Here is a 21,677-nt window from a genome sequence, read left to right on the forward strand (position 1 = left end):
CAAAAGTTAGAGGAATGGTCTAATGCCTGGCAACTAAAATTCAATGCAAAGAAATGCAGAGTAATGCATTTGGGGATTAATAATAGGAAGGAACCGTATATGCTGGGAGGAGAGAAGCTGATATGCACGGACGGGGAGAGGGACCTTGGGGTGATAGTGTCCGAAGATCTAAAGGCGAAAAAACAGTGTGACAAGGCAGTGGCTGCTGCCAGAAGGATGCTGGGCTGTATAAAGAGAGGCGTAGTCAGTAGAAGGAAGAAGGTGTTGATGCCCCTGTACAGGTCATTGGTGAGGCCCCACTTGGAGTATTGTGTTCAGTTTTGGAGACCGTATCTGGCGAAAGACGTAAGAAGACTTGAGGCGGTCCAGAGCAGGGCGATGAAAATGATAGGAGGCTTGCGCCAGAAGACGTATGAGGAGAGACTGGAAGCCCTGAATATGTATACCCTAGAGCAGGGGTGTCCAATGTCGGTCCTCGAGGGCCGCAGTCCAGTCGGGTTTTCAGGATTTCCCCAATGAATATGCATTGAAAGCAGTGCATGCATATTCATTGGGGAAATCCTGAAAACCCGACTGGACTGCGGCCCTCGAGGACCGACATTGGACACCCCTGCCCTAGAGGAAAGGAGAGACAGGGGAGATATGATTCAGACGTTCAAATACTTGAAGGGTATTAACGTAGCACAAAATCTTTTCCAGAGAAAGGAAAATGATAAAACCAGAGGACATAATTTGAGGTTGAGGGGTGGTAGATTCAGGGGCAATGTTAGGAAATTCTACTTTACGGAGAGGGTAGTGGATGCCTGGAATGCGCTCCCGAGAGAGGTGGTGGAGAGTAAAACTGTGACTGAGTTCAAAGAAGCGTGGGATGAACACAGAAGAATTAGAAAATAATATTAAATATTGAACTAGGCCAGTTACTGGGCAGACTTGCACGGTCTGTGTCTGTGTATGGCTGTTTGGTGGAGGATGGGCAGGGGAGGGCTTCAATGGCTGGGAGGGTGTAGATGGGCTGGAGTAAGTCTTAACAGAGATTTCGGCAGTTGGAACCCAAGCACAGTACCGGGTAAAGCTTTGGATTCTTGCCCAGAAATAGCTAAGAAGAAAAATAAAAAAAAAAATAAAAAAATTTAAATTGAATCAGGTTGGGCAGACTGGATGGACCATTCGGGTCTTTAGCTGCCGTCATCTACTATGTTACTATGTATGTTACTATGTTACTCTCTACCTGGCGAGGCAGCAGACGTCACAATCGCCATTTGAGAAAAAAGACGTTTCGGGAACATCCGCCTGCAAAGTGCATACCAATTCCAAAGAACCACTTGCAGAAAAGGATTAGGTGTTTTTAACGCTGTTCGCAGACGGTCTTCCGGAACCCAGGGCAACATCCAAAGAGATACCCGAGGGCTAAAGCTTTGTTCAGTGTGAATCCACGGGTGGTCTTCATAGGTAACCCACATTATCACTTCCTGTAAGAGGGCAGCCTCTTACAAGCAGAAATTGGGAATCCCCTTACCTTCTTCCACTAGATATATGCAAAAACCTTACAAGGTAGATGAAAAAAAAACTATCAGGCAAAGCTATGGGATGGGCCAAAAAAAATAACAATTTAGGTAGGATCATCATTTTGACAGCCGAAATCCAGCCTATCCAACTGAGATTCAATCCCTCCCAATGCTCCAGGTCCGCAAATAAGACATGCAAACGCTCTGGATAATTAAATTTATATAATTACATATGATCTGCTACTAAATTAACATCCAGGTAAGTGATAAAGTTAGAAGCCCAAATAAAGGGGAAGGCAGACTCATTCTGTGGATAGCACTCTCCTTCAGGGTCACATTTAAGATCTCTGATTTGGCCATATTTACTTTAAAACCGGAAAGCAGACCAAACTATTCCAGCTCTCGAATCAAATTAGGTAAAGACATCTCAGGGTCATGCAACAAGAAGCAGAATATTATCTGCATAGAGCAAAAATTTATGTTGCTGTCCACCCAATTGAATCCCTTGAATATCCCCTGATGCTGAATCCAGCTTGCCAAAGGCTCCATGGAAAGTGCAAAAAGCAAGGGAGAGAGGGCGCATCCCTCGCGTAAGAGTGATAGCAGACAGCAAGGTATCATTAAGTTTCAACCGGGATAGGGGGGCATCATATAATAATTGGAGCCAACCATAAAGTCTCTGTCCAATACCTTAAATAAATATACCCAGTTCACCCAGTCAAATGCCTTTTCTGCATCAAGGGACAAAACAAGATCAGGGACACCCTCTCGAACATGCCAAATTAAGTGCAAAGCCGTTTTGATATTATCAAAAGGCTGTCGCCGGGAAATAAAGCCCGCTTGATTGGTATGAACTAATTGAGCCCTCCAGATAGAAGAGGAGAGCAAAGGGGCAACGCCATCTGGATTGAATTTTCTTTTCCACAAAGTAGTGAAGTAAGGGTTTCAAATCCACTCTGCGACGTAAGGTGACAGCAGCCAAATCTTGATAGATTTCAAATTCTATATCCTCCCACTTAAGTATAGCAAGAGATCTGGCTTTCCGTAAAATAGCTTCTTTGGTCTTGAAATCCTTAAAGCAGACAATATCTCTAGGCTTATTCCCCTGTGGAGCCGCCAATGATCGGTGGGCCCACTCAATAGGAATTTCCATTAGCGTTTAGAAATCAATTTGGGGGTCAAATAAATTGTTTATTAGAAAATCCGGTGGCATAGTCGTATGATACTGTATTATTTGGCATGTCAATGGGGGCTAAGAGTCAAGTATCTTCAAATAACAATAAGCTTTTACTTATTATGACAGGGGTTGCCATACAACAAATTATGAATAATTGGAAGACTTGGAATAGACTAAACTATAGTTTCTGGTGAAATTCTCTGTGTCATATATATAAAATGGAAAGGGTAATAGCTACGCAACAGGGGTATTTTAAAAAAAATTCTGGATGTTTGGGAGCCCTTAACAAATTTTTGTAATGAGTAACAAAATATTGTAATGAGTAAAAACCTTTTTCCCTTTAATTGTGTATATCTAAGGTTGGGGGAAGAGTAGATTTTGGTTTCTATATAATTATAAGAAATGTTAAGAAGGGAATTTATTGTATGCTTTTATGTGAGTTAAAAATTGTTATTGAATGGGAAGGTGGGGAAGATAAGTTTTAAAGTGAATTATTGGGTGAACTACAACACATGGTGGAATACGGTATGCCTTACAGTTAAATATGAAAGCGTTATAGCGGAAAAACACAAGGCCACAAGCTCCTATACTAAAATATGGAGTCCGGTTAACTCCTATTGCAACACAGGCTGACGACATTCAGCTCATGTGTGGAAACATGATTGTCATCATTTAAATCTGGCTCATTCTTTATGGCTCATTCCCAATGTTTGCATGAGTCTCCGGTGTCTCTCTGTGCTTTGGATATTACATGTACTTTTGGCTGCGTGTTGTGCTGCTACTCCCCTCTTTCTAGATAGGCATGGGTCTGCCTGCTGTATCACATTATGTAGATAATTTCTTGTGACTCATTGCATTGGTGCAGCGTGCATGTTTCTTGCCTTGTTAACATTTATTGTACTTAATATACCAAACTCAATAAAATTTCTTGAACTTAAAGTGGATTATTGGAGAATATTAAGTGTTATATTTAAGTTAAATGTTATTATTTGTTGTCACACTTATAAGTTTTAAAAATGAATAAAGATTTAAAAAAAAAAAAAATGGAATTTCTGTTAGCGATCTGAGTTCCAGATCTTCAGCAAATAGTAGAAATGCTATTTGTTATGCAATTTTCGCAGAGCCCACATATTGCGTGGATTCTGGTATACCCCGGATCTTAAGATTAGCCCTCTGGCTTCTATTTTCTAAATCTTCCAGTTTTTCATAGATATAAACTTGCTGTGCCTGCAGATCTTTTGAACGCGCATCAAGAGCTTCATGCTGTTCATTGAGTTGGACCTCCAGATCTACCACAAGGGTGCCAAGCTCAGCCAGTTCAGAACAGAGATCCGCTGCAAGGGTTGTAAATTCACCCCAGAGCCCCTTCATCTCGTTCCGTATCTCTCGAAACAAAAAACGCACTTCAGCCACGGGATCCGGCAGTATCAGGGTAGTATTCTCCCTAGCGACAGGCTCCACTCTTAAGTGAATGTGTAGGCTCCTATCCACCCTTCGGCGCCATCTTTGCCGCTTCAGTCTGCAGCAGGCCAAAGGCAAAATCTTAGACCAATTGAGCCATAAAAGCAAAGGCACCCTCTGTGATGTTGCCACACTAGTATCAACAATTTGTAGGGTTGAACTCACTGATTAGAGAGGGAAATCAATGAATATTAAGCTGAGCAGGCAGCCGTCCATTCAGCCTGATGACATCACTTCCCTCCCCCTACTCTTTTATGCCCACTGCAGCATGAGGTCCCAGCAGCTGTACTGAGATTGCTCTTGCTTTAAGCTGGTGCCAATCTCAGTATGGCTACTGGGACCTCGCAGGAGTCTCAGCCAGCCGTCAAAGCAGTAGGGTTCTTTCCTGCCTCTGAAGAGAGACCACTAGACCAGGGTTAGGGGAGGTAGTCAGGTGGCAGCTTGGGAGGGGGGGTACAGAGCATTTTCACCCAAACCCTGAACCTGGATTTTGGATCGGTTTTGGTGCCAAATCCCAAACTGAACTTCAGTCAGCTTCTAAATTGTATCGGTGCTTGCAGTTGCATAAATATTGGTGGTGGTGGGAAAATTGCCTCTCCGCATGAGAATTTAATGACTACCAATTATTTGTATGAATTTGGAATACTATTTCATGCATGAACATCAATATTTTGCATAGAAATTTTATATTATACTGTAATGTGAACAATTTGGCTGCCCTGTCTCCTTTTTACATGTTGGTTCAATTTTGTATAACTTTTATAGCTCACTCTAATCTCCAATCAGATTCTAGGTGGATAACAATATTTTAAAAATAATACATTGAAAGTTCACAGCAAATTTACAATAAATCAATTAAAGTAATGAGTTTATACAAATTTTCAAAATATGAAGAAACTTTCCTTAATTCAGTAGGAAGATCATTCCAAAGTTTGGTTCCTACAGATTTAAAAGATTTATTCAAAGACTTCAAACAAATCTATTTATTTGTTGAATAGCTGAGCTTCAAAGCATGCAGGAAACGAGAAGCAATCCTACTTACTGGAAAGGATAAATGTCTTTGAGTGGGAGATAGGGGCTGGATACTGACTCAAGCAAAGAGAATGAGATATTACCCTCTCAGCAGGCCGTGTGCTAAAAGGTATAAATCTGTCTGTCTGAGCTTATTTCATAAAGACACACAGGCTCCCCTGCTGGCACCTCGATCCCAGTACACTTCCCCCTCTGTATTCGCGGTTTCCGTATCTATGAATTCACTTATTTGCAATTTTAAACCTAAAATTCCTTTTTCTTTTTTTGGGCTATTTTAACCCCTGTAAGGCCCCCCCTCCCCCCTTAAGCCTTACCTGGTGGGCTTTCAGGGCTTTGGGGCAGAAGTGGCCCAGCTCTGCCCCTAAACCACCACAAATAGGGAGGGGGAAGTGTACAACAAAGGAGTCGTGAGGCTAAGATGTCAAAAATTCAGCCATGGGTGTAAAGTTCAAAGTTCACTTTATTGATAGTAGCACTGGTCTGTGACCTAGGAGTCGCTGCAAGAGCGGACCACTGGTCTGACCCAGCAGTGGCAATTCTTATGTTCAAAGACTTTGTGTCCTCACAGTGCTACTATCAATAAAGTGAACTTTGAACTTTTGACATCTCATCCTCACGCCTCCTTTGTTGTGCCTTGATTGTCTCATCGTTGAGGCCTCAATCCTAGTGAAATGAAGTGAGTGTTTTGCATGTCCCTGCTGGTACTAGGCTGAAGATTGTCTTTCCCTTCTGTTTGGTTGTAGGAAAAACACACGTTCCAAACATTATGCAGTCCCTTCTGCTAAAAAGGCAACAGGCGGAAAGAAAAAGAAGAAGAAATTTACGCTTTAAGAGGCCCTATCCTGGGACACCACCCTGACGCTAACGCTCTGTTTTAAGTGACTTTCTGCTTGATGGCTGCTTTTCATATGTTCCCATTCTTTGTCTTCTATCAATGCCTCCTGGAATTTAGGGGTTCTTTTACTAAGGCGCACTAAACGCTAACGGACACGTTGACGTTTAGCATGCCCTAAAACGGCTAGTACGCAGAAAGCAGTAAAGGGTTATCTTGACAGAACTTCTACTGTGCCCCTCAATGGTTCCCATTTCAAACCCAAACTGAGTGTTTGTACAAAACCTTTAGTTTTGATAAAGTAATGATTCTTTCTATATTGTGAACTAAAACAAATATGTGGAATTGGTTTTTCAATGTGTGTTTTCAGTCTGTTAAAAAGAGATTTTCTAATAAAAAAAAAAAATCTTTGACAAACACCCTATTTTGGCCAGACCTACTTTTAAGTTTTGCAGCATCAGCTAATTTATAAGACCAGAAATTTACAAAATATATATTTCACACCTTACCACTGCTGGATGGATCAAAGCAGATAACAATTAACTCTATATAACAGTAAAATATAAGAAAGGAAAAAAGCCCAGCCTAAGCCTATTATCTAGTCCCACTTTGGAAATTTATCAGTGCCTTAATAAGACAGTTGCCCATCCCAATTTCATTCAGAGGTAGATTTGCTGTGGGAGAGAGAAACCTCGAGTAAGGTTCTACATCTAGCATCAGCACCCAGGCAAGGGCTTAAGGCAGCGTCATGGATAATTGAAATCCCCTGCTCAGTGAATGGTAGTCTTAGGGAAAGGAGCGAGTGTCCAGGGGAGCACTGGCTCATAGAAACATTTTGGTGACAGGAGAGATCATTCACGACATTGGGCATTAAAAAAATATCAGACCTTATGCTTATTTGGAGGGAAGAAAGAGGTGGTCTTTCCCAAGTTATCGTTATAGAAATGTTGACTTCCAGCATTATCTGTTTGTTCTTGGGAAATGGTAAATACTGTTTAGGAGAAGATATCCTTTCCTCTGGAATTAGCTGAAATAAGTGCCTGACTAAACAGTTAAAGGCAGATAAGAAAAGATACGGTGTCCAAACCTTAAAAAGAGTTTGAAAGGGAAGAAGCTGAAAACCCTCTTATTCGACCGATGAATCCAACACATCTCTCCTTGAATTGAACCTATCTTCATTTTCTGGACGCATCAGACTACTCCTGTCAACAGAGCCTTTCCCGCTCCCCTCCTTAAACAAGACCTCCTTTACAAGTCTCCCCCCCAGCCCCTTTAACCCTCTCTAATAATAATAATTTTATTCTTACATACCGCCAAAGTATTAGTTCAAGGTGGTTTACAGCAAGAAGGAACTGCACAAACAGTGAAGCATATCAAAATTTCTCAGAGGATGCAAAATGGCAATTAAGTCACATTTATCAAACAGTTAAGTTTTAAGAATTTTTCTAAATAAGACTAAGCTTGGGAAATAAGCATATTCCAACATGAATTCATTGCACTTACCTGAAATGCAAAAGTTTTTCTTAAGGTTCTTTTACTGATGGAAATGTAAACCAGTAAGTTTTTCATGTATTCTTATTTGAATTAAAAAAATTCAAAGTGGGAGCCTGAATAGGTATGAGCGACACACAAATGGAAGATTTGACAATTTGAGTGATTCAGAGGCGATTGCAGCAGCGGAGCAGTATTTCAGTGACTAGACACGACGTGCCAAGTGTGGAATAACTTGTAAGTTTCATTGCTTCACATTATTCCCTTGTTGGTTGGGCTGAACTTTTTAGCATCCACCTTCGTAAAAATACAGGGGGGGACCAGGGAAGGGACTGCAGACACCCCTTCAGCATGGTGTCAAATTCTTTCTGCACCATCCAATTGGGGTCAGTGTAATCACAGGTCGTAAAAACCCCTGTAGAACTTCATAAATCACATGTATCATATCATATATTATTTTCTATTAATCTAAACCTTGAATAAAAGAATAGAAATCCCCCTCCCCCTTCACTTCTTTGCAATTATATTATAAGGGAAAAATGTTATCTATTTATTACAATATTCTGTTAACGGACCCCCAAACATCTTGAAATTTACTAAAATTTCCTGTGTTGTTAATGTTCTTTCCATTATATATATATATATATATATATGACACAAAGAATTCCACCAGAAACTGTAGTTTAATCTACTCCAATTTTTCCAATTAAATGTAATCTGTTGAATGGCAACTCTTGTCATAAGCAAGAGCTTATTTTATGAAGAAATTTGATTTTTCGCCCTCATTGACATTCCAAATAATATAGTATCATATGATAAAGCCACCGGATTGATTACATACGAAATAGTGATGGGAGGGAGGGTTTAAATATCACTAACTTAAGTTGATAATGATAGAAATCAAGGGATGTTTTTTAAGTTCAAATGTTATTTCCTGATGCACTTGTTGTAAGTTGTAAAAATGAATAAAGAATTTAAAAAACAAAAAAACCCCCGAACTTCATAAATCAAAGGCAGAAACATTAAAAAGGCCCTTATCTTTAATCTACCGTGATCTGAGATTTGACACCATGTCACACCATGAAGCCTACAAAGGAGTTACAATAGGTCATTTTCTGTCTCCCTTCCTCTTAAGTCCCAGCATTGTTTGCAGTTTTGGCCTATTGTCCATGACGAAACCTAAAATGTTTTCTCAGGTACCAATTACTAAAGTAGAACCTAGGATCAGGTAACTGATTTGGATCCCCCCTCCCCCAACGTGAAACACCTCACATTTGTCCACATTAAATATCACCTGCTATTTGGATGCCCAATTTTCAAATCTTAAGGTCTTCCTGCAGTTTTCATAGTCTACATATGCTTTAACTTTGAAGAGCTGTCTTTTGCTATTGATGCAGTCAAGTGACTTAAGTGTCTCTTCCCCCATCCATTCCAGGCATAGGAAAGCCAAGGCTCTCCACTCAACCCAGGAAACTGGGAGAGGAAGAATCCAGAAGATGGGGGAAAAGACTTGGCCTTCCAGGTTGACCCCCCAGGGCCCCTAAAGCTTCCATGGACTTCTGCCCCACTGGCCCAAAGTCTATATTGCACCAAATAAAGAAGGCTCACAACAAGTCTAGTACAAACGGTATCCTTTTATTTTTTTCATAGGAATACAAAAAAAGGACAATCCCAAGGAACTGTCAACTCCATGATACCACCCTAGCCCAGACTACACAGGCTTACCATGTCCACTATCTGCTGGAGACTGAGAAATTTTGACTAGCAGGAGGACTGCACAAGGTAATTATAAGACACCAGAAGTCAGTTTCTCAATCTCCATCTCCTGGAAAGAGTGTATAAACCATCCCTCTGGACCAGTCTGGAGGAATGCTAAAAAACTGTGACATATGGAACAGGATTTGTCCACTCCTGCTTAATCCTTTATTCTAGCTACCAAGCAGGGCCTAAAGAGCTCATCCAAGGCCCTGCAGCACAGTGTAAGCATACTTGTTCACCACTAAAGGCAGTTTTTTTCTTAAGTTTGCTCTTACAAAGAGGAGGATAAGACAGGTAGAACACAATCCTTTCAGTGCTGCTCACATCTCCTCAGTGTCCTTGGCATTAACAGGCCAACTTAACTCTCTGTAGCACAGCAAAGCTGCAGTGGGGCTCGGGGTCACATTATCTGACTGATCAACAAGTCTGCCATTTTTCATAATAAACAATTCTACAAGGAATATTTATGAATGCCTGCACGATTTAAACAACCTCATGTTCCAGTTCAGAAAAGTTTAACAAATTTAATGTTCCTGTACTTAACAGTCTGAATATTAAACCTTGATGAGTGTCATATTAACAATTTGATAACTTGACTTAATTTTGTATGGCAACATAGCCGTATCAAAAGCTTAGCTGAGCTAAATATCAAGAACAAGATTGCATGTACAAAACCCCTAAAACGTTATAAAAGGTTAACTAAAACCTGCTGCATAATTGGCCTGTCCACAGTCCATTTTGGCAGTCTTGTCAAGTTTGATTGCAGTAGGAAGTCAATGTAAAATCCAAATTAAAACAAAATAAAATAAACATTTCTGTACATCATGTGCTTGCAATGGAATATACATCTTAAAGAGTCCCATCCTCGGATTACTAAAATGTTACCACCTCTGGTGGATCGATGAGTGATACTCCGTGGTGCCTGAAACAGAGAGAGAACTAGTTATGTTACAAGAAAACTACTTCTCCTCCCTCTCCAAGGCCATGCGATCACTGTCTGAAGCAGGCTTGAGTTCATGTATTTTATCTTGTGACCTAAACTGTTGATGCCTTATCAAAAGGGCTGAAGCACTGCAGTGTTTTTACACAAGAAAATTGCATTCATGTCTCAAGCTGTGATAAGAGCAGTAGTGCTGCCAGCAGTTCTTCATTTTTTCATCTTACATCAAGTGTACAATATTACATCAACTGAATCATACACATCATCTGAAATTCTTTTCTATTATCTTAAATACATAAATTAAGCACCCCCCTCTCTTTCCACAAATATTGTAAATCAAGCATATCATACATGTGTTATTCAAAAATATTGATTAAACCAATAATATAACTATATATCACCCCTTTCCCATTATTATACTTTTAGTGTAAAAAAGGTGTCTAATCATTACAATATGTTATCAATGGCCCCTAAATCTTTTTAAAATTATTATAATTCCCTTTTTGTATGGCAATTGTTCTTTCCATTTTGTATATATGGCACAATGAATTCCACCAGAAGGTGTAATTAAGTCTGGTATAATTTTTCCATTTTATGTTTATTATTGCTTGATGAAATTTGACTTTTTAGTCTCATAGACGTCATAGGCGGTTCTGCTCGGCCAAAGCTTCCCCTCTGACATGAGCCACCCTCAGGGGAAAGAAAGTGACCTGCAAAGATGAGGGGAAGGGGGGCAGATGATGGAAGTTGGGAGGGGGGAGAGAGAAGGGGACAGATGATGGAATGGAGGAGATGAGAGAGAGAGAAGGGGACAGATGATGGAAGTGAGAAGAAGGGAGAGAGCAGAAGGTAGATGGATGTCAGTTGAGAGGGGAGAGCAGATGCTGAATGGAAGTGGGGAAAGAACACATACTGGATGGAAGAAGGAGATAAATAAAGGAGGAAGAAAATAGTAAGATAATGGAGGGGTGAGGGAAAGCGGTGACAAGCTGTGGGTAGACACAGTGAAAAGAGGGAAACAGGACTAAATAGTAAGAAAGAATTTAATTTAAAAGAACGCAGAAAATAGAGAAGGAAGACCAGAGAAGAAAAGGGAAGAGAGAGCAGAGAACGATATCAGATCTGAGTGGAGGAAATGAGAAGAGAGAGATGCTAAAAACCACAGGGGGGAGGGAAGGACAGATGCCAGACCATGAGGGGAACAGAAGGAAGATGATGGATGCCAGACCAAATTGGGAGGGGGGGGGGGCAGGAAGAGAGATGGCAGGGAAAGACAGACAGTGAATGGAAGGGGCAGATGTTGGACTGAAGAGACAGAAAAGGTTATCATGCCGCTGTACCGGGCCATGGTACGCCCTCACCTGGAGTACTGCGTACAGCACTGGTCACCGTACATGAAGAAGGACACGGTACTACTCGAAAGGGTCCAGAGAAGAGCGACTAAGATGGTTAAGGGGTTAGAGGAGCTACCGTACAGCAAAAGATTAGAGAAACTGGGCCTCTTCTCCCTCGAACAGAGGAGATTAAGAGGGGACATGATCGAAACATTCAAGATACTGAAGGGAATAGACTTAGTAGAGAAAGACACTATTCACCCTCTCCAAGGTAGGGAGAATGAGAGGGCACTCTCTAAAGTTGAAAGGGGATAGATTCCATATAAACGTAAGGAAATTCTTCTTCACCCAGAGAGTGGTAGAAAGCTGGAACGCTCTTCCAGAGGCTGTTATAGGGGAAAACACCCTCCAAGGATTCAAGACAAAGTTAGACAAGTTCCTGCTGAACAAGAACGTGCGCTGGTAGGGCTAGTCTCAGTTAGGGTGCTGGTCTTAGACCAGAGGGCCGCTGCGTGAGCGGACTGCTGGGCATGATGGACCACTAGTCTGACCCAGCAGTGGCAATTCTTATGTTCTTAGGGCAGACGCTGGATGGAAGAGAGTGAAAAGGCAATGAAAGCAGAAACCAGAGACGACAAAAGGTAGAAAAAGCACAGTTACTTACCTTAACAGGTGTTATCCAGGGACAGCAGGCAGATATTCTCACATGTGGGTGACGTCATCCACGGAGCCCCGATGCGGACAGCTTTTCAAGCAAACTTGATTGAAGATTTCAAGTTTGCTAGTGCTGCACCACGCATGTGTGTGCCTTCCTGATCCACTAGAGGGCGCATCCCCTCCTCATGGTCTTCAGTTTAGATAGCTAGCAAAGAAGCCAACCTTGGGGAGGCGGGCGGGTTGTGAGAATATCTGCCTGCTGTCCCTGGATAACACCTGTTACGGTAAGTAACTGTGCTTTATCCCAGGACAAGCAGGCAGCATATTCTCACCTCCAAGCTAACCAAAAAGGGACGGAGGGAAGTTGGCAATTCAAGAAAACAGATTACGCAAAACCGACTGGCCAAACCGGCCGTCGCTCCTGGACAGAGTATCCAGACAGTAGTGGGAGGTGAAAGAATGAACCGAAGACCAAGTGGCAGCCTTGCAAATCTCCTCGATAGGCGTTGACCTGAGGAAAGCTACAGAAGCCGCCATCGCTCGGACTCTATGTCCCGGGACTCGACCATGCAGCGCGAGACCAGCCTGAGCGTAGCAAACCAGCAGCCAACCAGTTGGACGAGGTGCGCTGGGAAACAGGGCGTCCCACCCGAGTAGGGTCGAAGGACAAAAACAATTGAGGAACCGTCCGATGAGACTGAGTGCGTTGAAGATAAAAAGCCAACGCCCTCTTACAGTCAATCGTATGAAGCGCCACCACGCCAGGATGAGAGTGGGGCTTCGGAAAAAAGACCGGAAGAACAATGGAATGATTGAGATGAAAGTCCGAAACCTTCTTGGGCAAGAACTTGTAATGAGTACGCAGGACCACTGCGTCCTGATAAAATACAGCAGAAGATGGGTCCGCAACCAGAGGTTGCAGCTCATGGACTCTACGAACAGACGTGAGACCAACCAGGAATACCACCCGCCAGGTGAAACAGATCAAAAGAGCGTTATCAATGGGTTCAAACGGAGGTTTCACCAATTGAGCCAGGACCACCCTAAGATCCCAAACCACCGGAGGGGGCTTGAGCGGAGGATGAACATTGAAGAGACCCTTCAGAAAGCGGGGAAACCGTCGGATGGACGGAGAGCAGCTTCCCATCCAGCGGCCAAGGAAAGGCAGCAATCGCACAGAGGTGGACTCGGATAGATGTCGATTTGAGACCAGACCGAGACAAGTGGAACAGAAAATCCAGCACTGAAGGGAAGGAGGCAGAGAGTGGATCCATGCAGTGCTCAGCACACCACGCAGCAAATCAGGAGAATTTCTGGGAAAAGCATTGCCGAGTGGAGCCCATACGAGAAGCCTTGAGAATATCCCCACCGACTGAAAGAAATAAAAGGAGGGAGGCACGTTGCGAGGAACCAAGCTGATAAGTGTAGAGACTGCAGATTGGGAGGCAACAGAAACCTCAACACTGAGACAGCAGAGAAGGGAACATAGGTAGAAGCAGAGGCTCCCTGACACGCTGAAGGAGCAGGGAGAACCACAGCTGTCAGGGCCACAGAGGAGCCAGCAAGATCATGGTGGCGCAGCCCGACAGGAGGTGCATCAAAGATCTGAGAATCAGAGTAAAGGGAGGGAACGCATAGAGGAACCTGCCTATCCAATCGAGAAGGAAAGCATCCACCTCGATGCGAACCCGGGAGAACATCCTCGAGCAATATCGAGGCAACCAGTGAGTGAGGGGCGAAGCGGTGGGGTTCCCCACCGAACAACCACATGCAGCAGAGTCTGAGAATGGAGCGACCATTCATGCGGCCGAGAAGGGCGACTCAACGTGTCCACCAGACAATGCTGCTCGCCCCGGAAATACACCGCCCGAAGAAATAAGTAGTGGTGTAACGCCCCCTGCCAATGACGAAGGGCTTCCCTGCAAAGTAACAGGGAACCTGTACACCCTGGCTTGGTCACAGAATACATCGCCACCGGGATGTCGGGACGCACCAGGACCCCGCAATCTTGCAACCAATAACGAAAATCCACCCCGGCATTATAAATGGCCCGGAGCTCCAGCAGATTGATGCGGCTGCGACGGCCCGCACCCGACCAAAGACCCTGAGTCCGAAGGCCGTCGAGGTGCACCCCTAAGCCTATGCCGAGGAGTCCATCGGCAGAACCTTCTGATGCGGGGATACGAAGAGGTGGCCCACCAACGAAACAAGCGTGTCAAGGAGGGAGGCACCATAATGTGCTTGGAAGCGGGATCCCGATCCTGCCACCACTGAGATGCTCAGGTCCAGCGGGGAACACGAAGATGAAACCAGGCGAACATCGGGACATGAACCGTGGAGATCCATGGTCCCAAAAGGATCAGCATCAGCTCGGCCGAGGCCGAAGACTGCAGAGACACCAGCTGACTCAAGCGCAGACAGGCGGCCTGCCGAGGCAGAAAAGACCAGAGGCAGACCGAGGACAGAGGGGCCACCTTCCGGCATAAACAAACAAGGGCCACCCCCTGAGGCCGAGACAAGAAGGAGCGCAGACAAACTGGGTCCAGGTCCGCCCCGACGGACTCCCGAGACTGGGGCGGGCAGAGTCTGAACCACTCCCGGACTAGAACTAGTGCAGGTCACGAAGGGCCTGGACCAGACGCAGATGGGAGGATGGGAATGCCCAACCGACAGAAGCGAGGCTATACTCCCGGTGCGTAGACATGGAGACACCCCTCCCGAAGGGAGGGGAGGAATCCCAGAAGGAGAGCAGCCCGGAGGCTATGCGAGAATAGTCAAAAAGACGGCCAGGAGTCGCCGAAGCCGGCGACTGGACCATAACCCGGCGCTGCTGCAGCTACTGCGGCTGCTGCGAAGGAGGCCGAGAACACAAGAAAGGTATCCGGAGGGCCCCTCCGGAGAAGGAGTCCAAACCACCAAGGCAGACGGGATTCAGCTGAAGGCGTCCCAATAGGCGAAGGACCGGTCGCGTTCTGAGAGGCGGTTAGTGGCCACCGCAAGAGAGGCCTCAAGAAGCGCAGAACTCACGCAAGTAAAAGTGGCGAGATGATCCTGGAGGTTCGGATCCTCAGCCACACTCTGCGCCAAGCGAGATAACGCATGGCAGGAGCAATAGAGCCGGAGCAGGGAGAGAGTCTCCTCCAGGCAACCAAACTCCATACTACAAGATTCCGTCACGGCTGCCCGGAATGAACCGAAGAGAAAGCGGGGAACCCTTTCGAACAGGAGCTGGAGACGCTGAGGCACAGAGCCCCAGACGACGTCGAGACATTAAGCCCCCGTCGATAACGGGGCGCAAACCCCCAGTCGACGCCGAGGCCCAAAGCCTCAGCCGAGATATAAAGCCCCCAGCGACGTTGCGGCACCAAGCCACAGTCGACATCGAAACACAAGGCCACCGCCAACCAAAGGGCAAAGCCCCAAGCGACGTCAAGTCACGAAGCCTCGGCAACGACATGGCACAGATCTCCAGCCGACAATGAGGCCCCCAGCCTCAGTCGACGTCAAGGTACAAGCCTCAGGCGCCGAAGCACAAGCGTCAAGTGACGCGGAGCACACGGCCGCAGCAGACGTCGAAGGTACAAAGCATCCGTCGACGTCGAGGCACCAAGCCCCAGTCGACGTCGAGGCACCAAGCCCCAGTCGACGTCGAGGCACATCGAGGTTCAGAAGTCGGCACCGTACCAATGAAACTGGTAATAAAGGTGCAGCAGTGCGCTCCATAAAGGGCAACCTCGAGATGAGTATTCCCATGAAAGGAGGCACGCTTCGAAGGTCTCGTAGAGGTGGGCACGACTGCACTCGATGCCTGGAATGCCTGAGACTCAGCCCGTGGCATTACCGAGGTAACGCAGCTAGAAGAACAGAAAGAAAGAAAGAAGACTTACCGGGGATCGAAGCTACTCAGTCCGATTCCAACGAAGGAAAAATGGTCCTGGCCATCCTGCTCACACGAGGTGAGCCCAGAGAGAGGCCAGGGAAGAAGAAAATACAGCTGCAGCCAAATGAGGCCTAGCAGCATGGCTGAGGCCCAAGAAGGGCCTGCCGGTGGAACCAGCAGAAACACAATAAAAAGTCCTTTTTTAAAATTTTTTTTTTAAACAAAGAAATACACGATCAATCAACAAACGCACAGCTGACTCCCTAACAAAATAAAGAAGCCTGCGGTGCTAGAAAGGCACTTATAAGAACGCAGAGAAGAGAGACAGGGCTTTCTGGCTCCGCAGGAAAACTAAGAACTGAAGACCATGAGGAGGGGATGCGCCCTCTAGTGGATCAGGAAGGCACACACATGCGTGGTGCAGCACTAGCAAACTTGAAATCTTCAATCAAGTTTGCTTGAAAAGCTGTCCGCATCGGGGCTCCGTGGATGACGTCACCCACATGTGAGAATATGCTGCCTGCTTGTCCTGGGATAAAAATAATTTTATTTCTATCTTGTGATTCAAATATATCAGATTTGAAATATGTATCTTGCTAGACATAACTGGGGAGTGCAAAGCCCAGGCAGTGCTTCTTTAGCTTCCAGCTGGCTTAGGGCTCTCTCTGACCAGGGGGCAGTTGCCCTAATTCCACTCCACTAACACCATTCCTGTCATGTGTGAGTGTGGTATTCTGTTACATGATATAATAATTTGGCTTATTCAGTTTTCTTGATAGTATATGAAAGGGAGGGGAGACAGGAGTTTTGTTGATCTTTGCCCTGTATTATTTGTATTTATAAAATGACAATTGTATAGAATATTGTTTCTTTTTATACTTTAATAAAATATGTTCAATATAAAATCATAACTATTTGAGGCTTGTGCGGATGGAATCAGATGGTTTGTGGGACCGAGCTTGCGGGGACGGGGCGGCGATGGTTTTTTAAAAATAATTTTCTTAGTAGTCTGCCGGTCCACGAAATAATTATTTTATTTCCGCCGGTCCATAGGTGTAAAAAGGTTGAAGAACACTGCTCTATGTAACAAAAAGAACCAAGTTTGTCTCGGATGCAGACACTGTACATCTCATTCTCCAAGACCAAATTCGTGACCATTGAGATGCAGAAATTTGATGCTTAATCTCAATGTTCCAAATGTCTCTAAGACCAGTCTTTGGTTTTTTATTCATAAATCCAGATATCAATTTATACCACTGTGTGGCCTGGTGTCCCAAGAAATCCGCCTGAAAGTACAGTGGTACCTTGGGTTACGAGCATAATCCGTTCCAGGAGCATGCTCGTAATCCAAAATGCTCGTTTATCAAAGCGAGTTTCCCCATAGGAAATAATGGAAACTCGCTTTGATAGGTTCCCCCCCCCCCCCGAGGCTAGCAGCGCTGCTCCCCCCCGCGAACCGGCACCCTCCCCCCCCCGCGATCCGCACCCCCCCCCCCCCGCCGCGACCTGAGGTCCCCCCAACCCACCCGAACCCTCGTCTTACTTTGCTGTAGCCTCCGCAGCGGCACCGGCACCAGCATGTCCTGTGCGTGGTGCCGGTGCCTGAAGATCTGCTTCCTGTGCTAGGCCTTGAGAGTTCACGTTCGACGTGAACTCTCAGGCCTTGAGCATACGCACATGCTCAAGGCCCAGCACAGGAAGCAGATCTTCAGGCACCGGCACCACGCACAAGACATGCTGGTGCCGGTGCGGAGGCTACAGCAAAGTAAGAAGAGGGTTCGAGTGGGTTGGGGGGGGACCTCTGGTCGTGGCGGGGGGGGGGGGGGTGCCAGGATCGCAGGAGGGAGGGTGCCAGTTCGCAGGGGGGGGGGGCGCTCACAAATCGAAGTGCGCTCGGTTTCCGAGGCGCCAATTTTGCGAATGTTTTCCTCGTCTTGCAAAACACTCACAAACCGGTGCACTCGTAAACTGAGGTACCACTGTATAAGAATTCCAGACTATACTGACTATTAAGAATTTTCCATTCAGGGAACCCCTCCTGAATAGCCTGCTTCAGCTGCAACCATTTAAAGCTTTGTGATTTGTTTAGACCATATTTATGTTGCAACTGTGAAAAATCAAGCAGTTTACCATTGGAAACAACATCATTTAAAGTTCGTATACCTGCAATAATCCATTGCTTCCAGACGATTTTAAAACTGCCAATTTTGATCTTGGAGTTTAGCCAAATAGATTGATTTAATGATTTATGTATTGGGTTAGGTGATAAATTGCTAACAAAACATAATGTTTTCCATGTATCAATCAATATTCTATTCTCTTTATATTTTCTAGGCATTTTTATACTGAGAAGATGAGATAAATGTAAAGGAAACACGAGTCGCCATTCCAGATACAACCAATCTGGGGTGTTTTCCATGAGCTCTGGGAGGACCCAATACATACCCTGGCGTAAAAAATAGGCCTGATGATAGCTATAAAAGTTTGGAAAATTTACCCCTCCCCCTTCCACAATTGATTTTTGTAGAGATACTAAAGCAATTCTAGGCATTTTACCCCACCAAACAAACTTTGTAAGAATACCATTTAACTTTTTATAAAAGGACCCCTGAAAAAAACTGGTTATCATACTCATTTGATAACAAACCACAGGCAATATCATCATTTTAATAGTTTGGACTCTCCCCCACCAAGAAAGATGTAGAGGATTCCATTGTTCACACATTTCTGTTACTTTTTTTAATAAAAAATTTTCATTCTCCTTCATTGTGTCTTCTAGTGTGTATTTTATTCTAATACCTAAATATTTTAATCCATCTTCTTTCCATACAAATGAGAATGAATCAAATAATCCTTTAGTACAATGCGCATTAACTGGAAGAATTTCTGACTTCTCCAATTTATCTTATATCCTGAAAACTTTCCAAATTTCTCTATCAATTCAAGTAAGCATGGAATGGTAGTTTCTGGATTCCTCAAATAAAGCAGTATATCATCTGCATAAGCAGAGATTTTATATTCCCATCTGCACGAGGAATACCCTGTATCCCCTTTGCCTGTTGAATGGCTAACAACAAGGGGTTCTAAAACAATATCAAAAAGCAAAGGACATTAGGGACAACCTTGCCTAACCCCCCTCCGCAAATTAAAGCGCTCTGATAAATTATTATTAATGTATAATCTTGCAGCAGGGGAGCTATACAACATCTGAATCATTTGAATAAATCCTGAGCCTATACCAAACCATTCTAACGCCTGATACATGAGAGTCCATTCAACTGGATCAAAAGCTTTCTCCGCATCCAAAGAAACAGAGAAAGCCGGATCATTCATGTTTTTTGTCAAATTTAGAGTATGAAAAGCCAATCTAGTATTGTTAGAATAATGTCTCTTAGCAACAAATCCTGTTTGGTGCATATCAATAATAAAAGGGAGAGCCTTAGCCAATCGTAAAGCCAATATCTTAGCAAAAAGTTTTCAATCAACATTAATTAACAAGATAGGCCTGTAGTTTGAAACCAAAGTGGGATCTTTGTTTGGCTTTGGCAAAACAATTAATGATTCTGCCATAGTACCTGTAATGCAACCTTTAGTCAGTTGAAACTGATATAAATTTAATAAATAGGGTAAAAGGGTACTTTGAAATAATTTATAAAACTCTGCTGTAAAACCATCACCACCTGGAGCGGATCCAACTCTAAGAGGCCTCAATGCTGCTTCTAATTCTTTTAATGATATAGGCGCCTCTAAACTTCTTTTTATATGTTCAGGTCCAATAATTAGATTCAAAAATTCTAAACCATCTTTTTCCCTATCTCTATAAGGCTCAGAAGAATATACCGTATTTTCGCGGATATAACGCGCACCTGTGTAAAACGCGCACAGGGGTATAGCGCGCAGAAATCACGATATGTACCAAAACTTTTCTATACCGCGCTCAGGCATATAACGCGCATGATGCCCGACGCTCCTTTCGCCCGCCCTGACTTTCCGTGCGCTGTCCCGACTCTCCGTTCACCCCCCCTGACTTCCGTGCACTGCCCTGACTTTCCGTGCGCTGTCCTGACTCTCCGTTCACCCCCCCTGACTTTCCGTGCACTGTCCCCCCTTGAAGTCCTGTCCCCCCTTGAAGGTCTGTCCCCATCCTGAAAGCCTGATGCCCCCCCCCCCCGACGTCCGATACATCCCCCCCCCCGGCAAGACCACTCGCACCCTCACCCCGAAGGACCGCCGACTCCCCAACAATATCGGGCCAGGAGGGAGCCCAAACCCTCCTGGCCACGGCGACCCCCTAACCCCACCCCGCACTACATTACGGGCAGGAGGGATCCCAGGCCCTCCTGCCCTCGACGCAAACCCCCCTCCCCCCCCAACGACCGCCCCCCCCCCAAGAACCTCCGCCCGTCCCCCAGCCGACCCGCGACCCCCCTGGCCGACCCCCACGACCCCCCCACCCCCCTTCCCCGTACCTTTGGAAGTTGGCCGGACAGACGGGAGCCAAACCCGCCTGTCAGGCAGGCAGCCAACGAAGGAATGAGGCCGGATTGGCCCATCCGTCCTAAAGCTCCGCCTACTGGTGGGGCCTAAGGCGCGTGGGCCAATCAGAATAGGCCCTGGAGCCTTAGGTCCCACCTGGGGGCGCGGCCTGAGGCACATGGGCCAAACCCGACCATGTGTCTCAGGCCGCGCCCCCAGGTGGGACCTAAGGCTCCAGGGCCTATTCTGATTGGCCCACGCGCCTTAGGCCCCACCAGTAGGCGGAGCTTTAGGACGGATGGGCCAATCCGGCCTCATTCCTTCGTTGGCTGCCTGCCGGACAGGCGGGTTTGGCTCCCGTCTGTCCGGCCAACTTCCAAAGGTACGGGGAAGGGGGGTGGGGGGTCGTGGGGGTCGGCCAGGGGGGTCGCGGGTCGGCTGGGGGGGCGGTCGGAGGTTCTTGGGGGGGGGGGGCGGTCGTTGGAGGGAGGGGGGTTTGCGTCGAGGGCAGGAGGGCCTGGGATCCCTCCTGCCCGTAATGTAGTGCGGGGTGGGGGTAGGGGGGCGCCGTGGCCAGGAGGGTTTGGGCTCCCTCCTGGCCCGATATTGTCGGGAAGTCGGCGGGCCTTCGGGGGGGGGGGGGGGATGTATCGGACGTCGGGGAGTCGGCCGGGCAAGAGGGCTTGGGCTCCCTCTTGCTCCGATCGTGGATGCGGGTGCGGGTGGGAGCGCGTGCGAGCGGTCGTTCGGGGTGGGGGTGCGAGCGGTCCTGCTGGGGGGGTGAATCGGGCGTCGGGCGGGGTGGGAACTATGTTTAAAAACTTTTCTATACCGCGCTCAGGCATATAACGTGCGAGGGGTATGCGCGGTAGGTAAAATCGCGTATAACGCGCGCGTTATATCCGCGAAAATACGGTAGGTCTTTATAAAAATTTAGAAATTGTCTTAAAATATTTTCAATTTTGGTATGTGTTTCTCCATTTTCATCCTTTATTGCAATAATTTTTGTTTTTCTTTTCTTTGCTTTAAGATAATTTGCCAATAATCTTCCCGCCTTATATGAGTTTCCATAATACTGAGTTTGTTGGGAAAACAAATCTTTCCTTACAAATTTAGAAGATCTCATTATATTTG

At 45.6% G+C, this 21,677-nt stretch overlaps 2 protein-coding genes across 3 annotated transcripts in view; one reads left to right on the forward strand and one right to left on the reverse strand.

Moving 5' to 3' along the window:
* Positions 1-18,565, forward strand: part of EXOSC9 (exosome component 9) — a 73,617-nt gene extending 55,052 nt beyond the window's left edge. Inside the window, exon 12 of one of the 2 annotated variants that reach the window (XM_033938350.1) lies at positions 18,402-18,565. In XM_033938350.1, the coding sequence (XP_033794241.1) occupies positions 18,402-18,429 (28 nt within the window). In that variant the 3' untranslated portion in view covers positions 18,430-18,565. Of the gene's footprint in view, positions 1-5,918; positions 6,432-18,401 lie in introns of those variants that run through there. The other variant, XM_033938340.1, reaches the window with a different exon arrangement.
* Positions 9,113-21,677, reverse strand: part of CCNA2 (cyclin A2) — a 66,977-nt gene continuing 54,412 nt past the window's right edge. The window contains exon 8 of the mRNA XM_033938364.1: positions 9,113-10,178. Coding sequence (XP_033794255.1) covers positions 10,130-10,178 — 49 coding nt within the window. The 3' untranslated portion in view covers positions 9,113-10,129. The remainder of the gene's footprint in view (positions 10,179-21,677) is intronic.

Source organism: Geotrypetes seraphini, chromosome 1 (genome assembly GCF_902459505.1).
Source record: "Geotrypetes seraphini chromosome 1, aGeoSer1.1, whole genome shotgun sequence".
Lineage (NCBI taxonomy): Eukaryota > Metazoa > Chordata > Amphibia > Gymnophiona > Dermophiidae > Geotrypetes > Geotrypetes seraphini.